The sequence below is a fragment of the Equus asinus genome, chromosome 18 (genome assembly GCF_041296235.1).
Source record: "Equus asinus isolate D_3611 breed Donkey chromosome 18, EquAss-T2T_v2, whole genome shotgun sequence".
NCBI lineage: Eukaryota > Metazoa > Chordata > Mammalia > Perissodactyla > Equidae > Equus > Equus asinus.
Genome location: NC_091807.1, coordinates 30,702,382 through 30,714,647, shown reverse-complemented (window position 1 = coordinate 30,714,647; position 12,266 = coordinate 30,702,382). Strand labels below are relative to the sequence as shown.

General features: G+C 44.5%; 1 protein-coding gene across 6 annotated transcripts in view; it reads right to left on the bottom strand.

Annotated features, from left to right (window-relative positions):
* SON (SON DNA and RNA binding protein) overlaps positions 1-12,258 on the bottom strand; it is a 32,800-nt gene extending 20,542 nt beyond the window's left edge. For all 6 annotated transcript variants that reach the window (XR_011495390.1, XR_011495391.1, XM_014843733.3 and 3 more), the window contains exons 1-3: positions 11,286-12,258; positions 8,091-8,257; positions 399-6,305 (exon numbers count right to left, since the gene is read on the bottom strand). Coding sequence is in view for 4 of the 6 variants with exons in the window: in XM_014843733.3 (XP_014699219.3) it covers positions 399-6,305; positions 8,091-8,257; positions 11,286-11,362 (6,151 nt within the window). In the remaining 2 variants the exon portion in view is untranslated. The remainder of the gene's footprint in view (positions 1-398; positions 6,306-8,090; positions 8,258-11,285) is intronic.
* Between the last annotated feature and the right edge of the window lie 8 nt (positions 12,259-12,266).

Sequence of the window (12,266 nt, the reverse complement as noted above, 5' to 3'; positions counted from 1 at the left end):
TGGAACTTATTAAAAAGAAACACTGTAATTTTAGGCTCATTTGCAAGGATCTATATTGGAATACATACAATAACAATCTGACAATATACTAGCCTTGTCTTTAACTGGACTTCTACTTTCCATTATTAGTTATGGACGATGGTTCAAGCAAAATAAAACATTCAAGTATGCAAACACCTTGGTTCTAATATACTCCAAAGCAGGTCTTTTTAACTCTAACTACAACTGTACTTATCCCCAAATTTTCTGAACGCAAGCTAATCTAATTATGAAAGTTTAAACACAATATTTATCCTAAACCAATAACCCAAAATATTCCATTTGACTCAACGATCAGAAAAAAAGTCAGGTTTAAATCATTCTCTATTACAATACCATTAAATTTTAAAATGACTCACTCAAATCTGTCAGACGTTTAGGTGATCTGCCTCTTTCAGAAGACCTGGATCGTTTACGACGGATGGGAGATCTGCTAAACCTTCTTCTCAAGGGTGTTCGTGATCGCCTTAATCTGACTGGTGATATACTGAAGCTTCGTCTTCTTACCACAGACCTTGATCTTCTCCGACGGCTAGGGGTGCGGCTCCGTCGGCTGGGGGTGCGGCTCCGTCTGCTGGGGGTACGGCTCCGTCGGCTGGGGGTGCGGCTCCGTCGGCTTGGGGTGCGGCTCCTTCGACTGGGGGTGCGGCTCCTTCGGCTGGGGGTGCGGCTCCTTCGGCTTGGAGAAATGCTAAAGCTCCTTCTCCCGGCAGATCTAGATCTTCTTCGACGACTCGGCGTGTGACTCCGACTCCGACGACTGGGGGTGCGACTTCGAGCTCTAACTGTCTTCCGGTTATCCCTGGAGCTTGATCTTTTTCTTTTTCTTTCCCTGGACTTGGATCTGTGCTTTGGCGATCTTTTGCGCTTCTCTTTTGATACAGATCGCCTTCCTCTAGACTTTGATCTTGACCTGCTGCTCCTCCTCCTGCGTCTGGAACGTGACCGTGAACGTGTTTGAGAGCGATGAGACTTGGATTTAGATGATCTCTTTCTTGCCCTAGAACGAGATTCACTGGTGCGCTTGCGTGATTTGTGTTCAGATGACTTGGAGCGCTTACTTCGAGATCTTAATGAAGAGTCTCTTTTCTTTTCTTTCTCACCTTTGTCACGGTTCTTGTTTTTCTTGCTTTTCTCATGTGTGTCCTTAACTTTTACAACAATCTCATAATCATCTTTTTCCTCTGAAGACGACTCTGACGCTCTTTCTGGTATACTAATTACAACTGGACTGGCAGCAGATTTGTCACGTTCAACTTCACTTGCAAGTAAAGGTCCTTCAATACCAGCTCTAAGGCTTGTAAGACGCTCCATGTCCTTAGGAAGTAATGGTCTCACTAAATCTGCTTCATTAATATCATCGATATTAGCAGGAAATCCTGAGTCAGACAATATCTCTTTAGTAGGGAGAGGTACTTCTTTATCTTCTCCACTACTTTCTTTAGGGCTGAGAGCAACTGCTAATGTCTGGTCACTCTCTTTTATAGGTAATGGCCCTTCTGCATCCTTACTAATAAAGTTATTATTAGATGGTAAGTCAAGATGAATATCTTTAGCAGGCAAAGGTCCCTCTATGTCAGGTTCACTACCACCACTGGGGCTGCTGGAAATTACCATGTCATGTTCAGTATCTTGCGTAGTCAAAGATACTTCAACATAATATTTACTAACTGAACTAAGAGCAGATGCTGTGGCAAATTCAATACCTTTACTAGTTCCCAGTGCATCAGGTTCAAGAGCAAGGGGACCAGTTCCTCCCCCATCAGTTTCACTAACAATAGGGCAGGTATCCAACACTGTGCATTGTTTAGTCTCACTGCTGGGCAAAATTCTCTCTTCACCAATTTCACCAACAGCACCAGTGCTGATAGCAGACACTGCGCTGTGTTCCATCTCTTTAGCAATTAGATGATTATTTATATTAAGGTCTATATTTATACCATGTTTACTTTCATAAGAGTCATTCTTCAGGTGTCCTTCAGCATGTGGCTCTTCATCTGAATGCATGGGAATCTCCTGCAAACCAATCTCTGGAGCAAGATTTTGATCACCAGATAGTAAATTCATTCCTTTTATGACACTAGATTCCAGAATCATTGGTGTAGACTCTAACATCATCTCAGCTGGTATTACTTGAGTCTGCTCTGAGACAGTAACAGCGGGTTCTGAAACTGTCACAGCAGATTCTTGGACAGAAACAGATGGCTCTGAAACAATCATGTTAGGCTGAAGGACAGAAACTGCTGTTTCCAGGATAGGAACAGTAGGCTCCAGGGCAGAAACAACTGGCACAGGAACGGTAACATGCTCTGTCTCAGCCAGGGCCAGAGGCTCCATGACAGCATCAGCTGGTGGCTCTGGGACAGCCACAGCTGGTGGCTCCAGGACAGCCACGGCTGGGGGCTCTGAGACAGTCCCAGCTGGTGGTTCCGGAACAGCCACAGCTGGTAGCTCTGAGACAGCTGTGGCTGGAAGCTCTAGAGTGCTCTGTGATGGCTCTGGAATAGTTACTGCAGGATCCAAGAGGGACATAGATACCTCTGAGGCAACATGTCCTGAAGCTCTCACGGAATCAAAGGTTTCTGCTGTCTCTGACATAATAGAAGGCTCTGATGTTAACACAGCCGGTTCAGCTGACATTACGGGAGTTTCAGAGACCATATAAGTCACCGGTCTCTCTGGAACAATCTCATGCTCTTCTGCTACTACAGCAGACTCCATAGGTGTTGACATAACTGAAGACTCTGGCTCTAGTGGTGGTTCTGGAACAGTCACAGTAGCCTCTGATGCTAACACTGAAGGCTCTGATGCTGACACTGAATAATTAGCAGGCACTGCCGAAGGTTCTGAAATCTCACTTTGACTCACAGGAGGTTCAGGCAGCGATACAGACTCTTCAGGAGGTAATGCTGACACTTCAGTAGGCCAAGTATTTTCAGCTGTTAATGTTGACTGCTCAGTGGGTAATGCCGGACCCTCTGGTGGTTCCTCAGGAGGCAATGGTGGTGTCATTGGTGGCTCCTCAGGTGGCAATGGTGGCATTGTTGGAGGCTCTTCAGGAGGCAAAGGTGGCACCATATATGCCTCCGTATATGTATCAGTATAAGAATCGGTGTAAGAATCAGCTGCCATAGACATCATTGAACGATCAGCAGTATAAGATGACATCATAGATCGGTCAGCTGCAGAGTACGATGACATCATAGACCGGTCAGCAGCAGAGTACGATGACATCATAGACCGGTCGGCACCCATGGACATCATAGATCGGTCAGCCATCGGGGACATCATGGAGCGCTCGTAAGCTGACATCATAGAGCGCTCGTAAGCTGACATCATAGAGCGTTCGGCCATAGGGGACATCATAGAGCGCTCATAAGCTGACATCATAGAGCGCTCATAGGCTGACATCATAGAGCGTTCAGCCATAGGGGACATCATAGACCGCTCATAAGACATCATAGAGCGTTCATAAGACGACATCATGGAACGTTCTGCAGCATAGGACATCATCATAGAACGTCTAGATGCTAACATCAGGGGTCTAGGTGCTAACCTATATGGCCTGGGGGCTATTCTATAAGACCTGGGTGCTATTCTATAGGGTCTAGGTGACATCCTATAGGGATCAGGAGTTAGTCTATAGGGATCATGGCCTAATCTATAGGGGTCCTGCCCTAACCTGTAGGCGTCATGACCCAACCTATAAGGGTCATGACCTAACCTATAGGGATCCTGAGCTAACCTGTAAGGATCCTGAGCTAACCTGTAGGGATCAGGAGATTTTGAACCCAACATAGCAGAATCTTGGGAACTAGATGCTAACATCTGGGCATCCATGGTACCAGACGCTAACATCTGAGCATCCATAGTGCCGGAAGCTAACATTTGAGAGTCCATAGTGCCAGACGCTAACATCTGGGAATCCATAGAGCTAGTTGCTAACATCTGGGAGTCCATGGTGCTGGTTGCTAACATCTGGGAGTCCATGGTGCTGGTTGCTAACATCTGGGAGTCCATGGAGCTGGTTGCTAACATCTGGGAGTCCATGGAGCTGGTTGCTAACATCTGGGAGTCCATGGAGCTGGTTGCTAACATCTGGGAGTCCATGGAGCTGGTTGCTAACATCTGGGAGTCCATGGAGCTGGTTGCTAACATCTGGGAGTCCATGGAGCTGGTTGCTAACATCTGGGAGTCCATGGAGCTGGTTGCTAACATCTGGGAGTCCATGGTGCTAGAGGCTAACATCTGGGAGTCCATGGTGTTGGACGCTAGCATCTGGGAGTCCATGGTATTGGACGCTAGCATTTGGGAGTCCATGGTGTTGGACGCTAACATATGGGTCTCCATGGTGTTAGAAGCTAACATATGGGATTCTTGGGCCATCAAGGGATCCACTCCTACTGTTACAGAAGTCTCCCCCACTAACGTAGCAGGCAGCTCCTGTGCTACCGTATTATAGGATTCCAGCGCTGTCGTCGAGGGCACCTCCAGGGACTGCGACACGGTCATCGTTGACAGCTCCGTTGTTGTCACCACAGACTGGACAGAGATCTCCAGCGCCACAGTTGCCACAGGCTGCCCAGGCAACTCTGGCGCCCCAGGCTGCCCTGGCAACTCCAGCACCCCGGTTGCCAGAGGCTGCCCCAAAAGCTCCAGTGCTCCAGCTGCCCCAGACTGCCCCGAGAATTCCAGTGCCCCAGCTGCCATGAGCTGCCCAGGCAACTCCAGTGCCCCAGTTGCCACAGGCTGCCCCGACAACTCCAGTGCCCTAGTTGCCGAAGGCAGCCCTGGCAACTCTGGCACCCCAGTCACCGAAGGCTGCCCTGACAACTCCAGCGCTGTTGTTGCCACTGGCTGTCCTGGCAACTCCAGCACCATCGCTGCCTCAGGCTGCCCCAGCAACCCTGATGCCGTTGTCACCTCAGGCTGCCCAGGATGTTCCATCGTTGTCATCCCCACAGGCTGCTCCAACTCTGTCGTCGTCACAGGTTGTTCGGTCAACTCCATTGCTACGGTAACTGCAGGCTGACCTGGCAACTCTACTGCTGCTGTCACCGCAGGCAGCCCTGGCAACTCCTGTGCCATCACAGGTGGCTCTGGTACCTCCTGTGGTGGCTCCAACCCCATAGATGGTGCTGGAAGCCCCGGCAATTCCTGCGACAACTGTGGCACTGATGTCACAGAGGGCCCCGGCAACTCAGGCACTGCTGTCGCAGGGGGCCCTAGCAACTCAGGCACTGGGGTAGAAAGGGGCCCTGGCAACTCTGGCACTGGGGTAGCAGAGGGCCCAGGTAACTCCAGCACTGGAGTCACAGGGGGCCCCTGCAACTCCAGCATGGAGGTCGCAGGTGGCCCCGGCAACTCCATCGCTGAGGCCACCGACGACTCCGGCAGCTCCAACGCTGTGGTCTTGGGCAGCTCCAGCAACTCCTGTGGTCTTGTCATGGATGAATCTGCAATCTCCGATGGTACTTCTACAGGCTGCTCTGGCAATCTGAGCACTTCAGTTGCAGATGACTCTGGAAAATCCATTGTTGTTGATGTGCTTGGTTCTGGGTGCACCTCAGTAGGTGTCTCTGATGATACCGCAAGGGTTTCTGATGGCTCTAGCACTTTTGCTACTGGAGGCTCTAAGAACATGATCTTTGATGGCTCTGGAGGTGTGCTCTCCAAAGATTTCAGCACAGACTTCATCTGATACTCCACTGACATTGTTACAACCGGCTCAGACGTCTTCAGCACTACTGTTGTAGTAGGCACTGGTGCTGTTGCAAAGGGATCCACAATCTTTGTCAAGGATGGTTCCAGCGTTACTGCCACAGACTGCTCTGACTGCACTGAGATTACTGATGTAGATGCAACTGACAGTTCTGCAGTTTTCATAGCTGGCTTCAGAGTCTCTAAGGTGTGTGGCTCTGATACCTCCATTGATACTACAGGAGGTTCTAGCACAACTGCAGGAGATTCACTAGTCTCAGATAGGCCAAACGCTCTTACAGGATGCTCCAGTGCCATAGCTGAAGGTTCAGAATCAAACTTCAAAAAGGAATCTGATTCTAAATCTATGTTCCCGTCATGATGTGATTTCAGCTTGGATTCAGATTCTTCTGGCTGTCTTTTATACTTTTTTTCCTTTTCTTTCTTCTTTTTCTTCTTTTTATTTTTGTGCTTTTTGTGCTTCTTTGACTTTTTGCTGGGTATTTCATCAGTAGGATCTGTTTGTACAGACACACATCTACTTTTCCTGGAGGCCTCCTTCAAGTCTGAAATTAAAGGAAATCAATTTTAACTTGTCAAACATTCCCCAAAGTAGATTTATATAAATCATACAGGCCAAAATTCACATTCCATGTTAAAACACCATTATATAACACTTCTTGTTAAAAAACTATTTGCCAAATAAACTATTTTCCATAAACCAATTAGCTGAAGATTCATACTTCTCCAATATTTCCTTCCACAACTACAGCCTGGGTTAAAAATAAGTTCTTAGTTTACCACAAAAACTTTTAAAATTACATTAAGATATGTTTTACTAAATTCATTTAAAATGATTATTTTCTCCAGCTCTCAAATTATAGCAAATTACTTTTAAACTACACTTAAAGATGAGTATCTTTCATATTACCAATTGTTAGAATTCCTTTGAAAAATACCCATATCAAATCATTTTACGACTATTTTATAACCCCTACTTATATAGGAAGCAACATGGCACTGGCTCTGGAACAGCCTGTCTGTTTCTGGATCCTGAACCAATCCACCAGTTCACTAGATGAATGGACTTGGCCAAATTACTGACAGTTACTTGAGTAGAGGATGAAGTGAGTTAAAACATACAAAATACACTGAACAACACCTGGCACATAGTAAGCCCTCAACAAATGCTAGCGTTTGCTTTTATATAATACACAAAAGGTCTGAACAACAAATGTAAAGTATCAATATGGAACTTGAATTTTACCTTATCACACCCACGTTACATTCTAATAAAAATAAGACCTTTCCCCCCAATACTCTTCTAACATTATTAAGAAATAACTTTTTTAATGTTTCTACTTAGAAAATAATAAAGTCATTTTGGGAAAGAAATTCTTACAGTCCTTAACATGTAACTTAAGAACACTGCAATTTGCATATCTGAAAGAGAAAGTGGTGTATATTCCACTTTACAACCAGATGGGATTTACTCCAATGCCAATATCAAATTAGATAAATCTCAGTGATCCAGAAAAAGCTGTTTAGAAATCCACGCCATCAATATCATGGAAAAAAATGAATCAACACATGACAAGACCCATTCCAAAGCAAACTACTCATTTTCTGTTGTGTTTATTAAGTACCAAATATTAGTTAGCTAAGTTATATTTCAATCAGGAAAAAGTTGCTAGAGCCATGAATCTAGATACAGCTAAAATCTACGCTTTTTTTACCATACTCTGTACCAAAAATAAAAACTAAAAAAATAAGAAACCATACCACATTCCTCCATTTCCAAAACTAAATGAAGATACTGTTATTTTTGTGGCTGTTCATAAATCTTTCATTTCCAAACATCAATTATCTAATCAATTCCAAAAACATTAAACATCCAAGCAATGATTCTTCTCCATTCATTGTACCTTTAAGAGGGATGGATGCAAACAAGGCAATCTCTAAGCTTGGGCTTTAAAATAAAATCTCCCAGGATTTTAAAATTATTACAGATTTGGTCCAAGCTTCTGCACCTTCCAAAACTGACATTTACACAACTGTTCAATGAAAACCCACATTCAAAATCCTGGCATTGAGGCACTACAAGACTGAATCAGATAAAGTCATAGTCTACCACCAAAGCAAACAAGTGCATCAACGCTCACGTTTCTGGATAACTGTATTTTCAAAGAATTTAAACAAAGTCTTTGGTTAATAATTAAACTAAAACTTAGAAATCTTTGAAGTTTTAGATCTAATGAACATTTTAAATACCCCATACTCAAGAAATAATAGTTAACTATTTAAAAGTCTTAAAACAAAGTTTTTGAGATAGCTAATTATCTCCAACTTACCTGGCTTATATCGTAGTTCTGTATCCAAGACCCCAGAAAGTACTTCCTCTATCTTCTGCACTATTTCTTCATTTGGTAGGCTCCTGGCAGAGGCAGCTGCATCACCTGCCTGGTTTCCTTCAATAGGTGTATTTGTTTCACCATTGAGCTGACCTTCACTCCTTCCACTTGACAAGAAAAGTTATCAAAATTCGTTAATATTTTTACCACATCATATAATAAATTTAGATTTATAACTCAACTGATTAAAATAATCTTATATTGTTCATACACAACATGAACTATTTTTGTGTTTCTTTCAGATAATATTCCCTGTCAACAGTGCTTCCTTAACACTATCTGCTTATAGTTGGTACATTTTCATTTTTACACAATTACATACAGTTTTCAGAACCTGAAAGTTAAGAGAAAGTCTTTGAATAGGTTTTAAGCTCATCTTTTTTTTTTTAAATAAAATACTCCCAGAAATCTAAATTGGTTTAGATATGGGTTACCTGCATATTTATCTCAGGGGAGAAAAACTATTAAGATCACAATCATAAATGTAAAGAAAAATATATAACCCAACATTATGGAAGAAGCTATAGCTACAATAAAGCCACACCTGTGCATGGATCACAATCAGCATCAACAGCATCAAGGAACACAAAATTAGCCACAAACACATTAAGTAAAAAGGGTAACATGTAGCCTCTGATCAGGTTTAGACTAAGTTATTGAAATGCCATAAAGTTTAAAAAGAAAAATACATTTATATAACTTGTATCCACTCATCAAAAATTCGGGTGTTAAAAAACTTTCTGGTGTTCAAAAAAAAATTCATGTGAAACAAGTGACAATTCATTTATACCAACAGTAAAGGAATGAATGGCTTAACATATTTTCAATTCAGAGCCAGAAGGATCTTGACATTTATTTACCTAGTCATTCTTACTATTTTTGCATAAAATTTTTTTGAAATAATTTCAACAACTTAAATTTTAGCTAACATCAATTATGCTCCAATACCTGATAAAAAGCCTGAACAGTAAAAAACAAAAAAAATCAGTCCTGAACTAAATGTTAAGGAATAATTGGTTTTAAAAAAATCACATAACTAACATTTATTGACTATTCGTGTCACATGGTTTTACATTTTTTAACTCATTTAATCCTAACAAAACTCTAAGGTCAGCACTACTATTCTCATTTTATAAATAAGGAAAACGAGGCACAGAGAAGACAAGGAACGTAGCGGAAGGTCACCTATCTATTAAGAGGTGAAACTGGTATTCAAAACCAGAGCTCATACACTCAACTACCACCTATAAACATAAATCTCCTTACCCAAACTGATATATATAAAAATAGATGAGAAAAAAGAGAAATATAGCTCACTGAAATGGCAAATAATCAAAAACTTGTTTTCAGACTGATAACATTGCATGTTACTTGAGAAGAACCTGAATATTCTTCTAGTAATAAACTGCCCTAATATTCTTTTCAGATTTTCTTTCTGGAGCTCTTTATTTCATACTTTTCCAAAGCACCTGCATGTAACCACCTCACTAAAAAGGCCACGGATTTAAAAATCGACAAAAGTACGACTTAAAAAAGTCAATCTATGAGAAAGTAATCATCTTAAAGCTATCAGAATGTTTACCTCAACTACTGCAAAGGGATGAAAACTTCAAACCACCTAACTATCCTCGATACATTCCTACAACAGAATTCGATGGAGCGTGAAAAATGTCCTAAAACACTACTGAGACTGTAATCAAACACCAACTCGTTCACGATACATAGATAGGTGAAAAACACCACAAGATTATCACATTTCACAAAACATGTACGTGCATCGGTACAAACAATGAAAGAACACAAAGGGCATCAATAACTAGGTGGTGGTTTTTTATCTTTTTATTTTTTCTAAATTTTGTACAACAATAAAACGCTCATTTTCTATCACAAAAACTAATTCTTAAAAGGTATAAAAACAAAGCATTACAAGAAACAAACAAAACTAATCGAACGCAACTATTAAGTTTTCAGAAAAACTATACTCGCTTAGCTCAGGTCTTTTCTCATTCTAAAATCACTAGCACATAACAAAATTTTAAAAAGCAATGAAATGAGTGAGCAGATACATTTCCCACTTAAAAGGCAATATATCCTACAAAAATAATAATTCTAGCAATACTATATCATTGCCCCAATAACCCTACGTTAATTTGTGTGCTTAATTTACAATTGCGTTGTCGGCTGATTTTCAAATTCACGTATTGCTCTTGCTCTCAACTTTTAAAATACAACTAGCAAAAACATTTGAACTCGGAATAAATATTTACGCTATACAAAGCAAAAATCACTGAACAACATGACCCACGCTATTTTCCTTTCTAAATAAACAAGTGTATCTTTGGAAAGGTCTTCCCGTTCAAATTTTGTGGAAACGACGTATAGTCTAACAGCAAAGGCAGCAGTAGCATGTTGTTCTAACACGTCAATCGGGGCAGGCGTAGCAAAAACATTGAGACCGACACACAAAGCCCACTTTCCGCTTGGTAAATTAAGACGTTACGAGTAATTCAAAGTCCCCGTCCATCCTCGCCTCGAGTATTTTGTCCAAGTAGCTAACGCTAATCTGAGCTGCTTTCAATTGCTAAGCTATTCGAACGCTGCCCGGTGGAAGCCACAGGACAGGAGGGCCCAAATAATCTAATTAAAGGATCCCGACCCCTAAATGGTCCGCAGCTTGCAATACTAAAGCGGATTTAAGATTACCCAAGAAACGGCCGTTAGAGACCCTTTCCGGTCACAGGCACCGGCCGGCGAGGGCCGCGGAGGCGGGGAGGGGGAGGGGGGACGCGGCGGCGGAGGAGGAGCCGAGGCAGGAACTAGGCCCGTCCCCGGTGGACACCCAGGCCGACAAACAGCTAAAGGGTCGGGGATGGCCAGACGGGCGAGAAGGATGAGCATCGTAACTCGACTCTAGAAAAGGGAGTCTGGGGTTCCCTCGGAAAGGGCGAAGTTCCTCGCCGGGAAAGGAGGGAACGGATGGGGGGGGGAGGGCCCGGAAAATGGATCCCAGGCCCAGGCGGGGCTGTAGCGGGGCCTGAGGCGAGGAACTACGGCGTCTCTGAAGAGAGGTGCCATGGAAGGCTACGTGGCGCCCTATCGGTCCTTTGGGAACAAAAGGGTCTGGGAAACGTTTACCTGGAAAGTTCCTGTTGAATTTCCCGGAATTTACTGACCACGAAAGACCTAAATATCTGCTCGATGTTGGTCGCCATGGCGTCCGCTCCGTTCTCTCAACTCCTCCTCGCTAGTCCTCCAGGCTCCCAGCATGCCTCGGGAGGAGGCGCAGCGGCCAATTCCGTCTCTCGGCGTCCTGATTGGCTCCTGTGAGAGCGACCAGACCGGCACGTTCCGCCGCTGGACCAATCAGTGAAGACGGCCCCGCTCTCCTCCGCTGTTTCTGAGCGGCTGGGGTAGAGATGCTGACGTTTGCGCCGCGCACGACTGTGTCCGCCATGTTAGTGACTGACGCAGGCGCCATTACAGGAGAAGTCTCTGTTGAGGCGACTCTGAGCTTAAGTTGCCAGTCTCCAACGGTGTTTGGGGGGGGCTTAAGAGGCTTTCTTTAGCCACCGAGCGCCTGAGATTAAATGCCACGAGGAAAGGGAACAAGAAGGGCAACATGATGTTTGACACGGGCCCCCCCCCCACATTCCCGGGCGGCGCCAAGTTGAGTTTCAGCGGGGACTAGCGTCCGGGAAAACATTCATCAGCGCCTGCCCCCACTGTGGTGCTAGCACGAAGAACACGCTGTCGCCCCATCTCTCTCCCAGGGCATCCTATAGTCGGCCCCCTTTTTTTTTTTTTAAGCCACAGGCGGGCGGTCCTGAGCGACCTGGGTTCAGAGCCTGGTGCATTCTAGTCTCGTCAGGAGCCAGGCGCGTCACGAGACTTGGACGCGCTGGCTGCTCGGTTCCGCCTCGTTAGCCACACACAAGCGGCTGAACGTGGAGTTAGCCTTTGGGCGCTACCCCTCCTCCCTGCTTAGGAGGCTCTCGGGGGGAACAGGGACGCTCCGTGGGCCTGCCCCTCTGTGTGCCATGAGGAACGCGCCTCGCTCCGGAGGAGACTCAGGCCGCGCCCGGGGCGGGACGGGGGCGCGCTCAGCCCCGCGCAGCA